Here is a 20,443-nt window from a genome sequence, read left to right on the forward strand (position 1 = left end):
ATTTAACATGGGTCTTTTATCTTTCCCCTCTCCATGTTACACTTATCAATCTTACTTTAAAAGTATACACACTTCTCAACATACTAGTATGTGTGTCAATTCCTACTGGCATATCATTAACATAAATCAAAAACATGATGGGACCCAGCACTGACCCTTGTGGAACTCCACTGGTTACCTTCTTCCACTCGGACTTCCTTCCTCTCACCACTGTTCTCATTTCTCTTCCCATTAAGTAATTTTCCATCCATTTTGCTAGTTTATCATTTACTCCTCCAATCATCTTTAGTTTCCACATCAGTCTATTGTGTGGTACTTTATCAAAGGCCTTTCTCAAGTCCAGGTAGATAGCATCCACCCATCCCTCTCTATGTTGTAGTATGTCAGTCACTCTTGAATAAAAACATAATAAATTGGATACACGATCTTCCTTTTCTGAAACCAAACTGCCTTTCACTCAGAATGTTTTCACTTTCTAGATACTCACTCCACTTAGCTTTAATTACTTCTTCACATACCTTGCACAATATACTAGTCAACGATACTGGTCTATAATTTAGCGGTTCCATTCTACTACCATTCTTATATATAGGCACAATGTCAGCTCTTTTCCACTCTTTCGGGACTAATCCTGTTCGTATGGAGGTTTCCACAATATCAAATACAGGGTTCAACAATTGATCCTTACATTCATTTAGCAACCTCCCAGATATGCCATCAGGCCCCATTGATTTATTAATATCCAGATTGCTTATAATTTTCCTTACATCTTCCTTAGTAACCATGATGTCCTGCATTTGCTTTATTTCCGTAGGCCTTCCTCCCATAAAATGCTCCTCCTTTGTAAACACTTTGCAAAAGTTGTCGTTCAAAATTTCAGCTATATCTCCAGCATCTTCATATACTTCTTCCCGTTTTTACCTTTTCTATTGCCTCCCTTTTATTTAGTTTTCCATTTATGAATTTGTAAAACATTTTGGGTCACTATCACAGTTTTCCACCACCCTCTGTTCATATTCCTTCTGTGCTGTTCTCCTTACTTCAACATATCTATTCCTTGCTGTTTTGTAAACTTCTCTTGATAATACATCACTGTTTTTCTTAAGTTTCTTCCATGCCTTTTCTTTGTTCTTTTTTGCTTCTTCACAATTTCTATTAAACCACTGTTTATTATTTAAAGTCCTCTTTCTGTGATATGGCACAAACTTTTTCACAGCAGAGTTATACAAATCCATAAATTTATCGTATTTCAATTGCATATCCCTTTCCTGGTATACCACGGACCAGTCAATTTCATTAAAGAACTCCCTTATATGGTTATAATTTGCCCTAGTATAATTTAATTTTTCCTCCCTGCGTTCCACAATCTTATTCGTGCTTAATTCCGTATCCAGCTCAAAGCTTAGGACATCATGATCGCTTTTCCCCAAGGGACATTCATGTTCAATTTCCTCTTTTAGAGATGCCCTGGTAAATACCAAATCCAACCTTGCTGCAACATCTTGTCCCCTGCACCTTGTTGGTGATCTCACCCACTGTGTCATCAAGTTATTTGTTGCTACCTTTAACAATTCCTCTGCCCACTCACCACCGTTCACCACTTCGTAGTCTTCCCACACTATTTCTTTGCAATTAAAGTCTCCAACTATCATCACTCTATCCTTTCTGATGAGTTCTTGCTTCATTCTGTCTAGAGTATTTCTCATCACCATTTGGTACTGTTCATATTCCCAAGCACTGGTTCTGGGTGGTATGTATACTGTTATAATATTAATGTCCCTCTTGCCATCTGTTATAAGCATACTTATCACTTCCTCATTTCTCTTACTATAGTTCACCTCCTTCACTATCAGATCTTCCTTAGTAAGAACCATTATACCACCACCTCCTTTATTTTTCTATCATTTCTCCATACTTTGTAGTGTTTTACAACAAACCAGTCTAGCTTTATTTCGGCCTTAGCTTTGTTTCCACTACACACATTATGTCCGGTTCGTTATTTCTTAGGTAATCCATACATTCTAGCCTCTTAGACAGAAATCCATCTATATTCATGTAAGTCACTTTTATTCCATTCCTAGTCTCATTCTTCCATGTAATGTCTATTCCGTCTGTTTTATCCACCACTTCTTTAGCCTCCCATTTCTCATCCTCCAAAAAAACTTGGTCTTTTCCTCCTCTGTTCTTTCGTCATTCCTCTCCTTCACTTCAGTTACAAGCTCCTTCATTTTCATTCGCTCATCTTGTGACATATTTCTTCTTATGTAAATTGTTTTGGTTTCCTCAGAGTCCTTAAGTTTCCAAGCCCTCCTCAAGAAGGCCTCAGTTGCCACCTGAGACTTTAATTTCAATTTTAATGGTCTATTCTTGCCTTCCTCAAAAGCTCCCAATCTCACACTTTCTTCTACCTCAGCATATAGGTCCTCTTCTTCCACAGAGATCTTGTTCAGTAAAGACTTAATCCTGTCATTTTCCTTATCCCTCCTGTCCTGCCAGTTCCTGTTAGTTTCCTCCTCAATCCTATTATGATCACACATTTTTCTTTTCAGCAATATCTCTCACCACATACTCATTTTCCTTTAGTGCCTTTACCATTTCCTCTGCGTAATCCCTTTATTTTCCTCTTCCTGCTTTTTACTATCTCCTAAAGGACCTTTGTACCTCCTGATGTTCATGGTTCACTTCTTTCATCCTGGTATCAATTAGATTAAGGCATTCCTCCTTCCTCAAGTCCCCTTCGGATATTTTCATCTCCATTTCCATGAGTTTAGCCTTCATCTCTTCACATTGTTTCCTTAGTTGTTGGTTTTCTTTCTCCATCTCTACTTTTTCCTTCAATAGCTCTTTATTCGCTAACGTTAACAAATAGATCTCTTTTTTGAACGAATCATTCTCTGCTAGAACTCTATCCAGTTTTTCTTCTATGGACAAAATGTTTAGGAACTTACTTTCCAGTGCCTGGATTCTTGCATCCATATCTAATTTCTACAGTCCTTTTGGCGTAGTTATAAAACCTTCAAAGTCTCTGGCTTGTCTAGACGCCACTTTTGTTATCGTCAGCTGATTACGGCCAAAACAATCACCGCCCACACTCTCCTCTCAGGGATCACTCTCCATATCCCTCACTTTCAACACTAAGCGACAGTAGGACATTAACAGGATACTAACTTAGAGTTACCCGGGCCATGTAACACCATAGGTATTTTCCTTCTTCCCATCTGCAGCGGAGAGCCGTCCTCTCTCAGCGACGGCGTGTGTGTGTGTGTATTGTATTTACCTATTTTGTAATTACAGGAAAAGAGCTATGCTCGTGTTGTCCCGTCTCCATATCCATTCCTGTCCAGCTTTATCTTAAAATCATCTGAATATTCCTTGCGTTGACCACTTCCACGTCTAAACTATTCCATGCTTCCACCCTTCTATGAGGGAAACTATATTTTTTTCACATCTCTCCTATACAGTGGCCATTTTAGTTTTTTCCATGTCCTCTCGACATAATTACATTCCACCTTTATCAGATCTTCTCTATCCAGTTTGTCCATCTTGTTCATCAATTTATATATTGTTATCAGGTCTCCTCTTGTTCTTCTGTCTTCCAGGGTTGGAAGTTGCATTCTTCCTCAGTCTTTCCTCATAGTCAACTCTCTTAAGTCCTGGCACCATCCTTGTTGCCAGCCTCTGTACTTTCTCTAGTTTCCTTATGTGTTTCTTTAAGTTCGAGCCCACTGTATTGCTGCATATTCAAGCTGGGGTCTTATCATTGCATAATTATTTTCTTCATCATTTCTTCATCTAGGTAGTGGAACGCCACTCTTATATTCCTCAATATGTTCAATACTTCTCCAATTATTTTGTTAATGTGTTTCTCTGGTGATAGGTCATTGGTAATTGTCACCCCAAGTCTTTTTCCTCATTGGTCTGGTTTAATTTCTTCATTTCCCATCTTGTAATACTCCTGATTTGTTCTAGTCAACACTCTACTTCTTCTTCCATTTTCATGGCCATCATCAACATGGGTCTTGTCTATACCTTAATTTTCCATCTGCCACTAACACTTACTCCACTCTATATTTCATCAAGATCTTCCTGTAACTTGTTACAATCTTCCACATTCTTTACTCTCCTCATAATTTTAGTATCGTAGTTTAACAGGGCCTGGGCATGCTTGTGGCCCCGTCTCCATGTTCACTTATCCAATCTTATAACTGTCAATTCCTACTGGCATATCATTACCTATTTGTAAATCAAAAACATGATGGGCCAGCACTGACCCTTGTGGAACTCCACTGGTTACCTTCTTCCACTCGGACTTCCTTCCTCTCACCACTGTTCTCATTTCTCTTCCCATTAAGTAATTTTCCATCCATTTTGCTAGTTTATCATTTACTCCTCCAATCATCTTTAGTTTCCACATCAGTCTATTGTGTGGTACTTTATCAAAGGCCTTTCTCAAGTCCAGGTAGATAGCATCCACCCATCCCTCTCTATGTTGTAGTATGTCAGTCACTCTTGAATAAAAACATAATAAATTGGATACACGATCTTCCTTTTCTGAAACCAAACTGTCTTTCACTCAGAATGTTTTCACTTTCTAGATACTCACTCCACTTAGCTTTAATTACTTCTTCACATACCTTGCACAATATACTAGTCAACGATACTGGTCTATAATTTAGCGGTTCCATTCTACTACCATTCTTATATATAGGCACAATGTCAGCTCTTTTCCACTCTTTCGGGACTAATCCTGTTCGTATGGAGGTTTCCACAATATCAAATACAGGGTTCAACAATTGATCCTTACATTCATTTAGCAACCTCCCAGATATGCCATCAGGCCCCATTGATTTATTAATATCCAGATTGCTTATAATTTTCCTTACATCTTCCTTAGTAACCATGATGTCCTGCATTTGCTTTATTTCCGTAGGCCTTCCTCCCATAAAATGCTCCTCCTTTGTAAACACTTTGCAAAAGTTGTCGTTCAAAATTTCAGCTATATCTCCAGCATCTTCATATACTTCTTCCCGTTTTTACCTTTTCTATTGCCTCCCTTTTATTTAGTTTTCCATTTATGAATTTGTAAAACATTTTGGGTCACTATCACAGTTTTCCACCACCCTCTGTTCATATTCCTTCTGTGCTGTTCTCCTTACTTCAACATATCTATTCCTTGCTGTTTTGTAGACTTCTCTTGATAATACATCACTGTTTTTCTTAAGTTTCTTCCATGCCTTTTCTTTGTTCTTTTTTGCTTCTTCACAATTTCTATTAAACCACTGTTTATTATTTAAAGTCCTCTTTCTGTGATATGGCACAAACTTTTTCACAGCAGAGTTATACAAATCCATAAATTTATCGTATTTCAATTGCATATCCCTTTCCTGGTATACCACGGACCAGTCAATTTCATTAAAGAACTCCCTTATATGGTTATAATTTGCCCTAGTATAATTTAATTTTTCCTCCCTGCGTTCCACAATCTTATTCGTGCTTAATTCCGTATCCAGCTCAAAGCTTAGGACATCATGATCGCTTTTCCCCAAGGGACATTCATGTTCAATTTCCTCTTTTAGAGAGATGCCCCTGGTAAATACCAAATCCAACCTTGCTGCAACATCTTGTCCCCTGCACCTTGTTGGTGATCTCACCCACTGTGTCATCAAGTTATTTGTTGCTACCTTTAACAATTCTTCTGCCCACTCACCACCGTTCACCACTTCGTAGTCTTCCCACACTATTTCTTTGCAATTAAAGTCTCCAACTATCATCACTCTATCCTTTCTGATGAGTTCTTGCTTCATTCTGTCTAGAGTATTTCTCATCACCATTTGGTACTGTTCATATTCCCAAGCACTGGTTCTGGGTGGTATGTATACTGTTATAATATTAATGTCCCTCTTGCCATCTGTTATAAGCATACTTATCACTTCCTCATTTCTCTTACTATAGTTCACCTCCTTCACTATCAGATCTTCCTTAGTAAGAACCATTATACCACCACCTCCTTTATTTTTCTATCATTTCTCCATACTTTGTAGTGTTTTACAACAAACCAGTCTAGCTTTATTTCGGCCTTAGCTTTGTTTCCACTACACACATTATGTCCGGTTCGTTATTTCTTAGGTAATCCATACATTCTAGCCTCTTAGACAGAAATCCATCTATGTTCATGTAAGTCACTTTTATTCCATTCCTAGTCTCATTCTTCCATGTAATGCCTATTCCGTCTGTTTTATCCACCACTTCTTTAGCCTCCCATTTCTCATCCTCCAAAAAAACTTGGTCTTTTCCTCCTCTGTTCTTTCGTCATTCCTCTCTTCACTTCAGTTACAAGCTCCTTCATTTTCATTCGCTCATCTTGTGACATATTTCTTCTTATGTAAATTGTTTTGGTTTCCTCAGAGTCCTTAAGTTTCCAAGCCCTCCTCAACAAGGCCTCCGCTGCCACCTGAGACTTTAATTTCAATTTTAATGGTCTATTCTTGCCTTCCTCAAAAGCTCCCAATCTCACACTTTCTTCTACCTCAGCATATAGGTCCTCTTCTTCCACAGAGATCTTGTTCAGTAAAGACTTAATCCTGTCATTTTCCTTATCCCTCCTGTCCTGCCAGTTCCTGTTAGTTTCTTCCTCAATCCTATTATGATCACACATTTTTCTTTTCAGCAATATCTCTCACCACATACTCATTTTCCTTTAGTGCCTTTACCATTTCCTCTGCGTAATCCCTTTATTTTCCTCTTCCTGCTTTTTACTATCTCCTAAACGACCTTTGTACCTCCTGATGTTCATGGTTCACTTCTTTCATCCTGGTATCAATTAGATTAAGGCATTCCTCCTTCCTCAAGTCCCCTTCGGATATTTTTATCTCCATTTCCATGAGTTTAGCCTTCATCTCTTCACATTGTTTCCTTAGTTGTTGGTTTTCTTTCTCCATCTCTACTTTTTCCTACAATAGCTCTTTATTTGCTAACGTTAACAAATAGATCTCTTTTTTGAACGAATCATTCTCGGCTAGAACTCTATCCAGTTTTTCTTCTATGGACAAAATGTTTAGGAACTTACTTTCCAGTGCCCGGATTCTTGCATCCATATTCAATTTCTCCAGTCCTTTTGGCGTAGTTATAAAACCTTCAAAGTCTCTGGCTTGTCTAGACGCCATTTTTGTTATCGTCAGCTGATTACGGCCAAAACAGTCACCGCCACACTCTCCTCTCAGGGATCACTCTCCATATCCCTCACTTTCAACACTAAGCGACAGTAGGACATTAACAGGACACTAACTTAGAGTTACCCGGGCCCTGTAACACCATAGGTATTTTCCTTCTTCCCGTCCGCAGCCGGAGACGAGCCGTCCTCTCTCAGCGACGGCGTGTGTGTGTGTGTGTGTGTGTGTGTGTGTGGTTACAAGGCCTACAAAGTTCTGTTCCAGCTCTTCTTCATCATTAAACTACCCATAATTCCTTATTCAGAAATGAAATAACAGAATTAAAAATATATAAATAAATATATAAAACAAAAGTACATTTCATACAGCTCCAGAATTTTCACAAAAATACACATCATTATCTTTTAATGTACTGTTACCTGAAATTAAAATAAAAGCTTTGGGAAAAATGTATGGGTCCTCACAAAGTGCTACTACAAAACTCAATCCCTTCCAAGACCTCACACTAAATCTCCCTGATCTGATGCATGGTTTGCAGTGAATGCTCAGCTCAGATAAGGAAGAGAGTTGCTGACCACAAAGTATACAGTGACAATTCTGTTTCACATTAATCTGTTTTTGACCAACTTGAGCAAGGTTACCTAGTTCTTTACAAGACTTTACTTTGTTAGTGAACAATGATCTCTCTGAAACTTCTGAAAACAACTATGGATCTCCTCGAACAAGTAATGTATCCCATGAAGCCGACAATTTATCCTGTGGAGTCAACAATGGATCCTGTGGAACATCCCATGGATTCTGTGAAATAAACCATGGATTCCGTGGAACAAGCAATGTATCTCCTGCATCAGATGAACCATTTTCCTTTGCTTGATCAATGGTTGCTGTAACAGGCAAGTTTTTTGAGGAATATGAATCACTGGTAAGCTGCATGCACCACCTTTCAGACATATAAAGGTCAGCAGAGGGGGGAGATGAAAGAAAAGAATCATTTGTATCAATATCCTCAGCTAATTCAGCAGTGAATATGTGGGAAGCTTCCCTTATTTCTTCTCCAGCAAAACTGTTATTATTCTGATTCAGCAAATCATCATGAACACTCTCTTTAATTCTGAAAATGAGGGTAGAATCTCCAGACTCTTGGCTCTGGTCTACTGGCCCTTTCCATACAGGAGCATTACTGCCTGTACATTTGGATGCATGGGAAAAGAAAATGTATGCACACTGGAACTGTTGACCACATGTACAAGACTGACAGAAAATGTGATTTTTGTAATCACTGTATGATAAAAATCTTGTGCCACAATATGAACATGTGCAATTATTTTTTCCATCAAGTTTCTTTATTAATTTAACCTTCTTGAAACTCTCCCCTAGTGTATCTCTGTGTATGAAATATAGATGCCTTGATAGCCATGATTTAGACTTATAATTCTTCCTGCAGTGTTTACATTTAAAAAGGTTAGTAACTGCATGTTGCTTTAGGTGCTCCTTATATTCACTGACAGAAGCAAACCACTGACAACACGTTTTACACTTTGACAACGTCAGTTTCTCCCCTCTCAGTCTGCTTGACCTTCGCAATGATGACTCTGGAAAGATCCTCTTGTCATTGAGAACAGCAATACACACACAATATGTAGATGTTTTGTTACAGCCAGAGCAAATAGGATTCTCTTTCATGTGTTTTTTGTATTGTTTGTTAATAACATCTCTTTTCAATTTTTCCAACCCAGTATGCTTTCTGGGCCTGCAACAACCTCTCTTTGGTTTGGGGGCAGGCCCTGTACTGTTTTCTTGAAGAGCAATATCTTTGTGTTTCTTTCTTCTTTGGAAAGACATCTGTGGTTTTGTAGCACTTTTTCTAGGGCTGCCACAACCTCTCTTTGCTTTGGGGGCAAGCCCTGTACTGTTTTCTTGAAGAGCAATATCTTTGCATTTCTCTCTTTTCTGGAAAGACAACTGTGGTTTTATGGCATTGCTGAAACTGTGACACTTTTTCATGTGTGACATAAGTGATACTTTGAGTCTGAAACTCCTGCAACAAATGTCACACATGAAGGGCATTTCATTCATATCAGATGTCATGAGGTCTCTAGTTCCACAACTTTTTATTTCAGCTTCAAGGTATTCAGGGTGATCCTTCATGTGATATATAAGCTCACTAGAGTTAGTAAAATTCATCTTACACATGCCACAAGTGAAAAGTTTATGATCACTATGAACTTTATAGTGATTCCAAAGATTCTGATAATAATGGTATTTCTTAGGACACTTGTCACAAGGAAAAGATTTCTGAGTTTTGTGGCTCCATGAGTGGTTCCAGAGACATTGGTAAAAGGTAAAGGTCTTAGAGCAGATTTGACACTGGTAAGGTCTTTCCCCAGTATGTATCCTCTGGTGGGCTTTCAGGGTAGAAAACTGTGTCATTGTCTTTCTGCAAACTGAACATTCATAGCGATTCCTCTGCCTACATTTAGTTGTTATAGATGTTCTGTCTTTTCTTCTCCCTTTCATAACCATCCTAGAATCTTTGCAACCATCAGATAATCCTTCACATTTGCTTACAGTAAGAGGTATGGATTTTACATGAATTTCATGTGCATTCCACATATGTTTCTTATAGTAACCTGAATGTAAATACCTCTTCTGGCATATTGCACAATGATGCTGGACTCGCTTCACCTGCCTCATCTGCTTCTTAGGACTGGACCATGTACAGGAGAAAACATCACCATACAACATGTTCTCCTCTACAGTGTGAAAGGTCATGTGATGCTGTAGCTTAGTGTACCGAGAGAATGACTTTTGACAAGCTTTGCAGGGGTACAAGTCTTTCCTTCTTGACTGTGCCATCTTCTCATGCACACCCCTTGAAAATATAAAAGAAACACATTAAAATCACAATAACAATAACAATAATAATAATAATAATAATAATAATAATAATAATAATAAATAACAATAATAATAATGACAATGACAATAATAGTAATAATAATAATAATAATAATATGAAATAACTATAAAAACATAATAACAATAACAATAATAATAATAATAATAATAATAATAATAATACTAATAACATAATAATAATAATAATAATAATAATAATAATAGTTCATTACTTTTACCATTATTATTATTATTATTATTATTATCATCATTATCATAATTAATGACATCATTACTGATGCTGCTGCTGCTGCTGTTACTACAACTACTAGTACTACTATCATTACTAATAGTTCTCATTATTTTCATTATCATTTACCACAATTATTGAGAGATTAATAAAATTGCTAAATCCCTATTTCATAGATATATCAATGATTGTTTAAATTAAGACTATCATACATACAACACTTGTTATAGATTTACAAACCCTAGACAAATATGTAGATATAGTATCTATTTAATATTTTTGCTGGTCACCCTGTTTTATACATGTATGAAAAAATTTAAGCATTGTTCACGAATAAAAGAGATTCAACTGTATAAAAGAAACCTATTGATTCAAACCAATCTTCTGTAGGTTTATATAAATATATTCATACTAATCAAAAATAACTAAACACTTCAGATCATATTAACAATCACCATCCTGGTCAACTTGCCTTGAACTTTGCTATCCTTCATGATCTAGAACAATTAGTCCAACACCTTAATCATATTCTTCATCATTTTGGACATAACACTGAAACCTTGAGTTACAAGCATCCCAACTTATAAGAAATATGACATATGTACAAGCTTGGGTCCATTTTCTTGCTTTGAATTGTGAACCAAAATTTTAATTGTGAGCTAGCTCCAGGTTCACTGTTGATAGATGGCACAGCAAAAAAACCATCATCACATATCCAAAGCATTCAGTTCACTTTTTTTTTTTTTTTTTTCCATGGAAGCATTTATCATGTTGTGCTAGAATTTTGTGCATTATTTTGCTGAATTTCTTTTGTCTGAAAATGGGTCCTAAGCAAGTCGAACTATGTAATGACACATGCTCAACTCATTTCTGAAACATTCTGAAAAGGAGGATGAAGCAGACCTCCTTGGACAGCCATTTTGTGAAATGCCATGAAGATGAAAAGAGGAAATTCCATGGCAAAAAAGGAGAACGTAATGAAGAAAATTAAGTTATGCAAAAGTAAAATAAAAAAAATTGTAGCAATTAAGTTCAGCAATAAAGTGTACTACATATTATTAAAGAGTGTAACAAGTACAGTAAGTGATTAAGTACGAGTTTACAATGAACAAAAATGACTGAAATAGCACAAAATTAAACAAACTCATTCCATCTCCTCCACCTACCTCCTCTACCTTCAATCTCCACCAACATCTTCCATTACCCAAAGTCATTGATCTCCGAGGTAAATATACTTTATAAAACCAGTTTATTTATTTACATTCTCCTTCATTGTTTTATTATGTTGTTATACAAGATTTCTTATTTACAAATCCCTTTTCTTTACTAAACATTTTTTTTTGTGATGGAGGCTGTAACAGATTAATGGCATTTCAATAAATTTCAATGGTGATTAATTTGAGTTACAAGTAAGTTGAGATACAAGCTGTCACAGAAAAAAATTAAACTTAATTGTCTGTCAAGGTACCACTATACACTAGAGATGTACCGATACCAGAATTTTGACCAATACCTATACCACAAAATTTTGCCGATACTGATACTACTACCAATACCGATACCAATACTACGAGTACTACTGATACTGAAAACAGTGCATTGCAAACCAGTCTATAATATTGTTGCCCACAGTCATATGGGCATTTTTTTAAAGTTTGACATAATTATTATTATTATTATTATTATTATTATTATTATTATCATTATTCAAATAAGTTAGGTTAGTTGCGATATTTGATTAGATTAGGTTATATTCAATTAGTTTACTTAAGTTAGATTAATGATGTTAGGACAAATTCAAAGTTGTCAAAAAAAAAACAAAAAAACAAGGGTGATCACAAACAAACATTCACCCTGCAATCTAGATAGCACACTGTCTACATAAGGAAATAGCCAATCTTTACTGATTTATTTGTATCATATTTTCTGACCATGAAAAAATATGTGTACACCCTTATTTGACTAGTTTGTACAGTCTATAGGGAAATAATAAGTCATACTGAGTGTTATGGGTTCCAATATTTTGTCCACAGGTGGAAAATCTGTGACGTCACTTATAAATACAGTAATACCTCGAGATACGATCGCCCCAACATACAATTTTTTTTATATACAACAAAAAATTTCAAATAATTTATGCCTTGATATACAAAGATATTTTTAGGATATGAAAAGCCATCGGTAGTTGGCGCCGCAATCTCTCGGCTACCCGTGTCCACCCGAACATTCAGCCCATGTTGTGTATCGTTGTTCATCCTTTGTATTTACCTAGTTGTACACTCATGCCTCGGTTTTACGGACAAAAAAGGGGAAAGACCGGTCCGATAGTTTCGATTGTCCGTAGCTTCCGGCAGATACGTATATGGTATGCTAACAGTGGGTGATATCAACAATAACATTACGAAAGAGAAAGAACTATACTTTTAATCAAGCACACCGTCCAATCTGGCACTGTAAAATACCTATACACTGTAAATAAACAACATAATAAAGTAAATTCAACATTTTTAATATATAAAATTAGACTTACCATGGATGGTGAAGAGGCATTGTGCTGTTGGTATGCTGGAATCTACCGTGATCGTATAGTGGGGCCCTCAGAAATTTATTCTGAGTCACTGGAGCTTTGCAGCTCCAATGAATCTGTACCTGAAATACTACTGTGCTGGTGCTGTGCTGATGGGGTGTTAATACCTGTACGTGAGGCGGAGGGTTGTGGTGATGGTGGACTGGTTGGTAACATTGGTGCCTGAGGTGAGCGCAGAGTTACTGGTTTGAAAAAGGTGTCTAATTTTAACTGTTTACCACTTTGATATTGTTCCTTAATTACGGCCTCTCTAAACAATCTTAGGTTTCTATAGTGAAGACTCAGATCTCTGTTCTTGGTAAATTCCACAAACTGTAGCACAGTGTCCATACAGCTCCTCACCTACGACAGTCTTGGCAGTGTTACCGGCATCTCGTCTTCGTCATCACTGCTGCTGCTCTCGTGGGTACCGGTCACCTCCGCAGCAATCTCCTCATCTGAGAGTATTTGGTATCCTGGATCAGCATCATTCTCATCCAGCCATTCTTGAACATCTTCCAATGTTACGTTTTTTTCGTCTGCACGCTGTAGAACACGGTGGAAATCGCCGGCTTCAAATCCCTCATAGTCGTAATCAGGTTCAGCGTTCTGTAGAAGTTTCTTCCAGCTGTGTGCTAAGGTAGAAATTTTCAAGTCTTTCCATGAATTAGCAAAGTTAAAAATTGCAGACTTGATTGTGTAACTCTTGATGTTCTCTCGTGTGCGCAGACCCCTAGTGTCGTTTTGTTTGTCTTTCTCAGTCTCAATTACCACCATAACCTCATCTAAGTAGCGTCTTTGGTATCTCCTCTTCACCGCACTGATGACACCTTGGTCCATTGGTTGGATGAGTGATACCACGTGGTGTTGGCAGGCAAATACAAGACACGTATTTTGCCATCAGCACTTACAAGCTTGTCAGCACTAGGGTGAGCAGGCGCATTATCTAGCAGAAGAAGAGCTCTTACGTCGTCAGGGTGAAACTTCAAGACATCTCCTGGTACCGTCGTACTTCTAGTACAAAATGCTTAAAAAACCAGTCAGAGAAAATCAAAACATTAAACCAAGCTTTCCTGGAGTGGTAATAGTGGACTGGTAAGGTGTGCATGTGATCTTTCAATGCACGGGGACGAGCAGACTTGCCAACACTCACCAGCTTGTGTCAGTGCATACCGTCGGCGTTAGCGCAACAAAGCGCCGAAATCCTCTCCTTACACATCTTCTTCCCCCTCATAACTTCTTCATCTTTCCGTGCCTGAATATTCTTGGGTAGTGAGCGCCAAAATAAGCCTGTTTCATCTGCGTTGTACACTTGGGACATAAGAAGGCCTTCGTCCTTAATCAACTCATTAAGCTTGACCCGGTAGACCTCAGCATCGACCGTATCTGCACTGCCAGCTTCACCCCTCACCATCAAATCACGCAATCCATACCTGTTTCTGAAACGCCATAACCAACCATCACTAGTACTGAACTGAATACCTAAATGCTTACTGAGCTGTTCACACGCATTACGTATTGTTCCAGAAGTGACCTTGTTCCCACAAGCCTTCTGCTACACATACCACTTGTACACAGCTTCATCTAACTGCTTCTGACTACCAATCTTCATATGCTTGCGGGGTGCTACAGAACCACTCATACTTGCATAACCATCAACAGAATACTTCACAGCATACTCAGTTAGCTTGGCTTTAGCCCTACGGACATCTGAAACAGTTTGTTTTTTTATGCCATACTGTTCACACACCGCCTTGACGGACGCACCATTTTCCATCTTTCTTATCAACTCGAGTTTCTGTGCCATGGTTAAATTAACCCTTTTCTTTCTTTCTACTGAAACTCCAGACGGCATGGTGAATGAATTTGTATCACTGGTACAAGAATTCAAGCACAACACAGAAAAAAAGGGAAAAAAAAATATGGAGGAATGCGATGCACGTCCTGAGACACATGTAAACAAGGTGACTGCCTGCCAACTAGCGGTCAATTTTGGAACCAACAGACTTTGTCTCCGTAGTGCGCGGGACTTTCAAATAAAATCGGAATCTCCAGAATTTGTCCATAGCTTCCGAAATCCGTTAAATGGGGGTCCGTAAAACCGTGGCACGAGTGTATTGTATAGGGTTTGAGCGGGGCTCATAGTGTCCCATCTCCATATCTCCAATTATCTAGTTTTTCTTTAACCCTTATGTTCTGGCAATCGTATGTGAACGATTGCATCAGTGCATCCGTAGCGACGGCGATCGTTCCCGTAATCAAGAATTTTCGCACCTCATGTTTGAGCTCCACACACGGTTTCTTGAGTCAGATGGCGAGTGGAAGTATCTGGCTTCTTTTTCCACCCATAGTGTTGCTTCTAGCTCTGTATATTTAGGGGTAACGAAGCTATTCTCCCATTCTGAGGGCGACACTTGGCAACCCCAGCAACCTGCCGTGTCGAAAGCACCCTGATAAGAGCGAAGGGACGTCTCAGTTCATAGCTCACTATGTAACAAGGCAGATCATTTTTATTTAGCAGTGCTTCTGAGCCTGACTACAGTGACAGTGATTATGAGGAAGAAACTGAAGAAAGCGACGACAGCAGTAATAAAGGCTCGGAAAATGATTCAGAGGATCCACCTGTTTTCTCAGAACAGAGAGAAGACAGAGATAGTGGTGATGGAGAACAGACTCCCAACATCGTATTGAGAACCCAGAGTGGCTCACGTAGACGCAGGCGTGCCTCTTGTGTTCTGGGAAGACGATCAAGGGTGTGTGTGTGTGTATTTACCTAGTTGTAATTTTACAGGCTTTATGCTCGTGTGGCCCCGTCTCCATATCTACACTTATCCAATCTTACTTTAAAAGTATGCACACTCGTTGCAGACACTACTTCTTCATTTAAACTGTTCCATGTCTCAATACATCTTTGCGGGAAACTATATTTTTTAACATCTCTCAGACATCTTCCTTTTCTCAGCTTTTTACTATGTGATTTTGTGCTTCGGATGTCATATTCTTCTCTCAGGATCAGTTTCTCATAATCCACTTGGTCCATTCCGCTGATCAATTTATAAACTTGTATCAGATCTCCTCTCTCCGTTCTTTGTTCCAGGTTTGGTAGATCCATAGCTTTTAGTCTCTCCTCATATGTCATCCCTTCAAATTCTGGAACCATTCTTGTAGCCATTTTTTTATAGTCTCTCCAACTTCCTTATGTGTTTCTTTTTATGAGGAATCCACACTACTCCTGCATATTCCAATCTGGGTCTTATTATAGTACTTGTCAATTTCTTCATCATTTCTTTGTCCATGTAGTGAAATGCTACTCCAACATTCCTTAGCAAATTACATGTTTCTCTAAAAATTCTATCAATATGGCTTTCTGGTTGATTGTTTTCTTCCATCATCACTCCTAAGTCCTTTTCCTTTTTTACTTTCACCAGTTCTACTCCATCTCCTATCTTACAGATTCCCACGGGTCGTCTTTCACTCTTTCCCATTTCCATGACATGGCTTTTGTTCACATTGAATTCCATTTTCCACCTTTTACTCCATTCCCCGATCTTATTTAGGTCTTCTTGCAGTATTTCACAATCCTCTTTTTGCTTTATAACTCTGCACAGTTTTGTATCATCTGCAAACAGATTTATGTAGCTGTTCACACCTTCTGGCATGTCGTAAATATAAATGAGGAAAAGTATTGGTGCCAATACTGACCCCTGTGGCACTTCGCTTTCTACTGCTCTCCATTTGGACTTCATATCTTTAACTACCATCTTTATTTCTCTCTCCCTCAAATAATTTTCTATCCATCTCAATGTGCTTCCTTTTAAGCCACCCTTCTCCTTTAACTTCCATAGTAATCTTGCATGTGGCACTTTGTCAAACGCCTTTTTTAATCCAAATAAATACAGTCAACCCATCCCTCTCTCTCTTGTACTCTATCAACTATTCTAGAATAGAAACTCAATAAATTAGTTACACACAACTGTCTTTTTCTAAAACCAAATTGGTTATTTGATATTAATTTGTTGTCTTCAAGGAACTCGATCCATTGTTTCTTTATCATTCTTTCACACATCTTGCATATTACACTAGTTAGTGATACCGGTCTGAAATTTAAAGGTTCTTCCTTCCTTCCGCTCTTATATATGGGAACCACCTCAGCTCTTTTCCATTCTACTGGTACTGTTCCATCTTATTTAGGTCTTCTTGCAGTATTTCACAATCCTCTTTTTGCTTTATAACTCTGCACAGTTTTGTATCATCTGCAAACAGATTTATGTAGCTGTTCACACCTTCTGGCATGTCGTAAATATAAATGAGGAAAAGTATTGGTGCCAATACTGACCCCTGTGGCACTTCGCTTTCTACTGCTCTCCATTTGGACTTCATATCTTTAACTACCATCTTTATTTCTCTCTCCCTCAAATAATTTTCTATCCATCTCAATGTGCTTCCTTTTAAGCCACCCTTCTCCTTTAACTTCCATAGTAATCTTGCATGTGGCACTTTGTCAAACGCCTTTTTTAATCCAAATAAATACAGTCAACCCATCCCTCTCTCTCTTGTACTCTATCAACTATTCTAGAATAGAAACTCAATAAATTAGTTACACACAACTGTCTTTTTCTAAAACCAAATTGGTTATTTGATATTAATTTGTTGTCTTCAAGGAACTCGATCCATTGTTTCTTTATCATTCTTTCACACATCTTGCATATTACACTAGTTAGTGATACCGGTCTGAAATTTAAAGGTTCTTCCTTCCTTCCGCTCTTATATATGGGAACCACCTCAGCTCTTTTCCATTCTACTGGTACTGTTCCATTTTCTATTGAGCATTTTATAATGTTGTATATAGGACTTGCTAGTTCTTCCCTATATTCTTTCAGTATTCTGCCTGAGACTTCATCTGGTCCCATTGCCTTCTCTTCATCCAGTTCCTTCATTAACTCTTTTATTTCAAGCTTGGTTACTTTAATCTCTTTCATAGAGACTGTCTCTCTATTACCCTGTGGGCTTTCAAATTTGGATTCCTTAGTAAAGACCTCCTGGAATTTATTATTTAATAGTTCTGCCATACTTTTTGGGTCTTCCACCATCCCGTTCTCTCCTTTTAACCTTTCTATTGTTTCTTTTTACCTAATTTTTCCATTTATGAATCTGTAGAACAATTTTGGTTGCTCATTACATTTTTCGACAACAAGTATGCAATATACTGATAAACATTACACGATAACATTATTTCGGTGATTAAAAGTAAGCCCTCACGTACGGTACTACATGGTACAGAACCTATCACTGGGTGAGGAAGGATGGGGAGGGATAGGGGAGTGGGGAGCGACTGATTCATTAATACAATCTGCCTTAGTATAAGATGCATTATTAACAAGTATAATTTAAAACCATCTTACGAGTAAAAAAGAAACTGAGGCCGCCATGGCAAACATGGGGCCACCAGGGAGAAGGGGGGCTGTTGTGGTCAGGGGGCGTCTTGACCATGACCCAGCGTCAACATATCCTCCTCAGCTGACTCCATCAAGCCAGCACTACACATCCTTATCTAAACCAATAACAATTTCAATATTGTCATGCATCATAATATGTTTCTGAACTGCTTACTTATCCACAGAATTACATGTACAGGCAAACCCCGCTTAATGAAGGGGTTACGTTCCTAAGAAACCCTTCGTTAAGCGAATTTTCGTTACGCGAACCAATTATAACAACGTTTGAATCCCTTCATGAGTTTATCATTTTAGATCTGACAGAGAGAGCCATGCCACTGACAGCCTTCCCAACCCATTTGGGCCTAATGGAGTTCACCAGACTACCTTTCGGCCTGGTCACTGCTTGTGCCACCTATATCAAGCTCATGCACATTGTTCTCTCGGGACTCACAAACGTGACCTTTTATTTTGATAAAGTTTTTATATACTCTTCAGACTGGGCCCTGCATTTAAAGACCCTTCATGCCGTGCTGGACAGGATCAGGACCCATGGATTTACACTCAAGATCTCCAAGTGCCATTTTGGATTCCCTTCCATTCTATACCTTGGATTCATTTTGGGAGGTGACTGTCTTCAACCCCAGCCTGACAAAGTGGAAGTGCTCTACAAGATACCACCACCGTCCACTAAGAAACTTCTATGAGGATTTATTGGAATAGTGAGTTTCTACAAGTCTTTTATCCCTCAGGTATCCTTCCTCACTGGCCCTCTGACTGATCTGCTAAAAAAGACTGTTCATGAGCCCCTTCCCTGGACGGACGAGTTGCAGGCCTGTTTCGACCAGCTCAAATTAATCCTCTCTTCTAACCCCATACTTCGTCTCCCCGATCCTAGCCGTCCTTTTGTACTTACCCGAGGGATTGGAGCGGTTTTACTTCAATATCATCTTGGCATTCCTCATCTGGTTGCGTATGCTAGCAGAAAACTGCTCCCCAGGGAAACCCGCTATTCTACCATTGAGAGGGAATGCCTAGGTATAGTATTCTCCATTCTCAAGTTTGATTTATACCTCAGAGAGAAAGAATTTATTTTGGAAACAGATCACAAACCCCTCACCTATGTGCACACCTTCAAAGGCAAGAATGATCGCCTTCTCAGATGGAGTCTAAGGCTGCAACCATACAAATTCAGGGTCGTTCATGTTGCTGGAGCTGACAATCTATGTGCCGACCTCCTCAGTCGAGTTTAGATACAGATAACCCCTGATTAACGAAGGTTCACACAACGAAATTTCGCTACAACGAAGGTTTCATTTTACTACCATCTGCTTGTTTAACGAACACGAAACTTGCTTTACCGAAGTTTTATCCAGGTAATTTTTTCCAAGTCTGAAAGCCCAGACATATCACGCAAGCCGACATGCTTTTGAATACACCAGCGCCTCTGCTGGACAAATCGCGCACCACTCACTCCCCTAGTTCAAAACCATAACAGCGTCAGCAGCAGCTCGTCTTCCCTTGCTCTACATGCCACCAAAACGCCCTGCAATGTCGCCTAGTGTTGCTAAGAAGACCAGAAAGTCTCTTACTCTCGAAGTGAAGCTGGATATTATTCAGACATGAGAGAGGCGAGAAAACTAATAGCATTGCTCGCCACCATCTTGACTCCATCTACTATTTTCAAGTCAGCAGACTCTATTAAGAAGGCTGGTGTAAGCTAAAAGAACCACCTGAACTCGTGACTCTGTAATGGATAAAATGAAAAGCCTTGTGGAAATGTGGTACATAAGTTTTGTATACGGTACAATGATGTGCCCTTTGTTTACATTCCACAGCTTGCCAGCTAGCATATTTCCCGCTCCACTCCCCCTCCCTTCATAAATTTAAGTTCATCAACATTATAAAGTTACTTACATACATACAATAGTGTACATTATAATGACTTAGTCTTAAATTAAACTGCTTAAATGTTTAACTTCATAATTTTACTTTCATTAAATCTTTTACTGTACTATGATGCACTCTCGCTTTGTTTACTCTCAATGGATGTTCAAGTCAGGGGTTAAACTTGTTATAATCGGTTCGCTTAACGAAGTTTCGCTTAACAAAGGTTTTTAGTAAC

The 20,443-nt window shown here is 38.5% G+C and overlaps 1 protein-coding gene across 4 annotated transcripts in view; it reads right to left on the reverse strand.

The window, feature by feature from the left end:
- Positions 1–7,410: 7,410 nt before the first annotated feature.
- Positions 7,411–20,443, reverse strand: part of LOC123517316 (zinc finger protein 678-like) — a 32,447-nt gene continuing 19,414 nt past the window's right edge. For all 4 annotated transcript variants that reach the window (XM_045277289.1, XM_045277290.1, XM_045277291.1 and 1 more), the window contains one exon: positions 7,411–10,041. In XM_045277289.1, coding sequence (XP_045133224.1) covers positions 7,875–10,041 — 2,167 coding nt within the window. In that variant the 3' untranslated portion in view covers positions 7,411–7,874. The remainder of the gene's footprint in view (positions 10,042–20,443) is intronic.

This window comes from Portunus trituberculatus, chromosome 42 (genome assembly GCF_017591435.1).
Source record: "Portunus trituberculatus isolate SZX2019 chromosome 42, ASM1759143v1, whole genome shotgun sequence".
In the NCBI taxonomy this organism is placed as follows: domain Eukaryota; kingdom Metazoa; phylum Arthropoda; class Malacostraca; order Decapoda; family Portunidae; genus Portunus; species Portunus trituberculatus.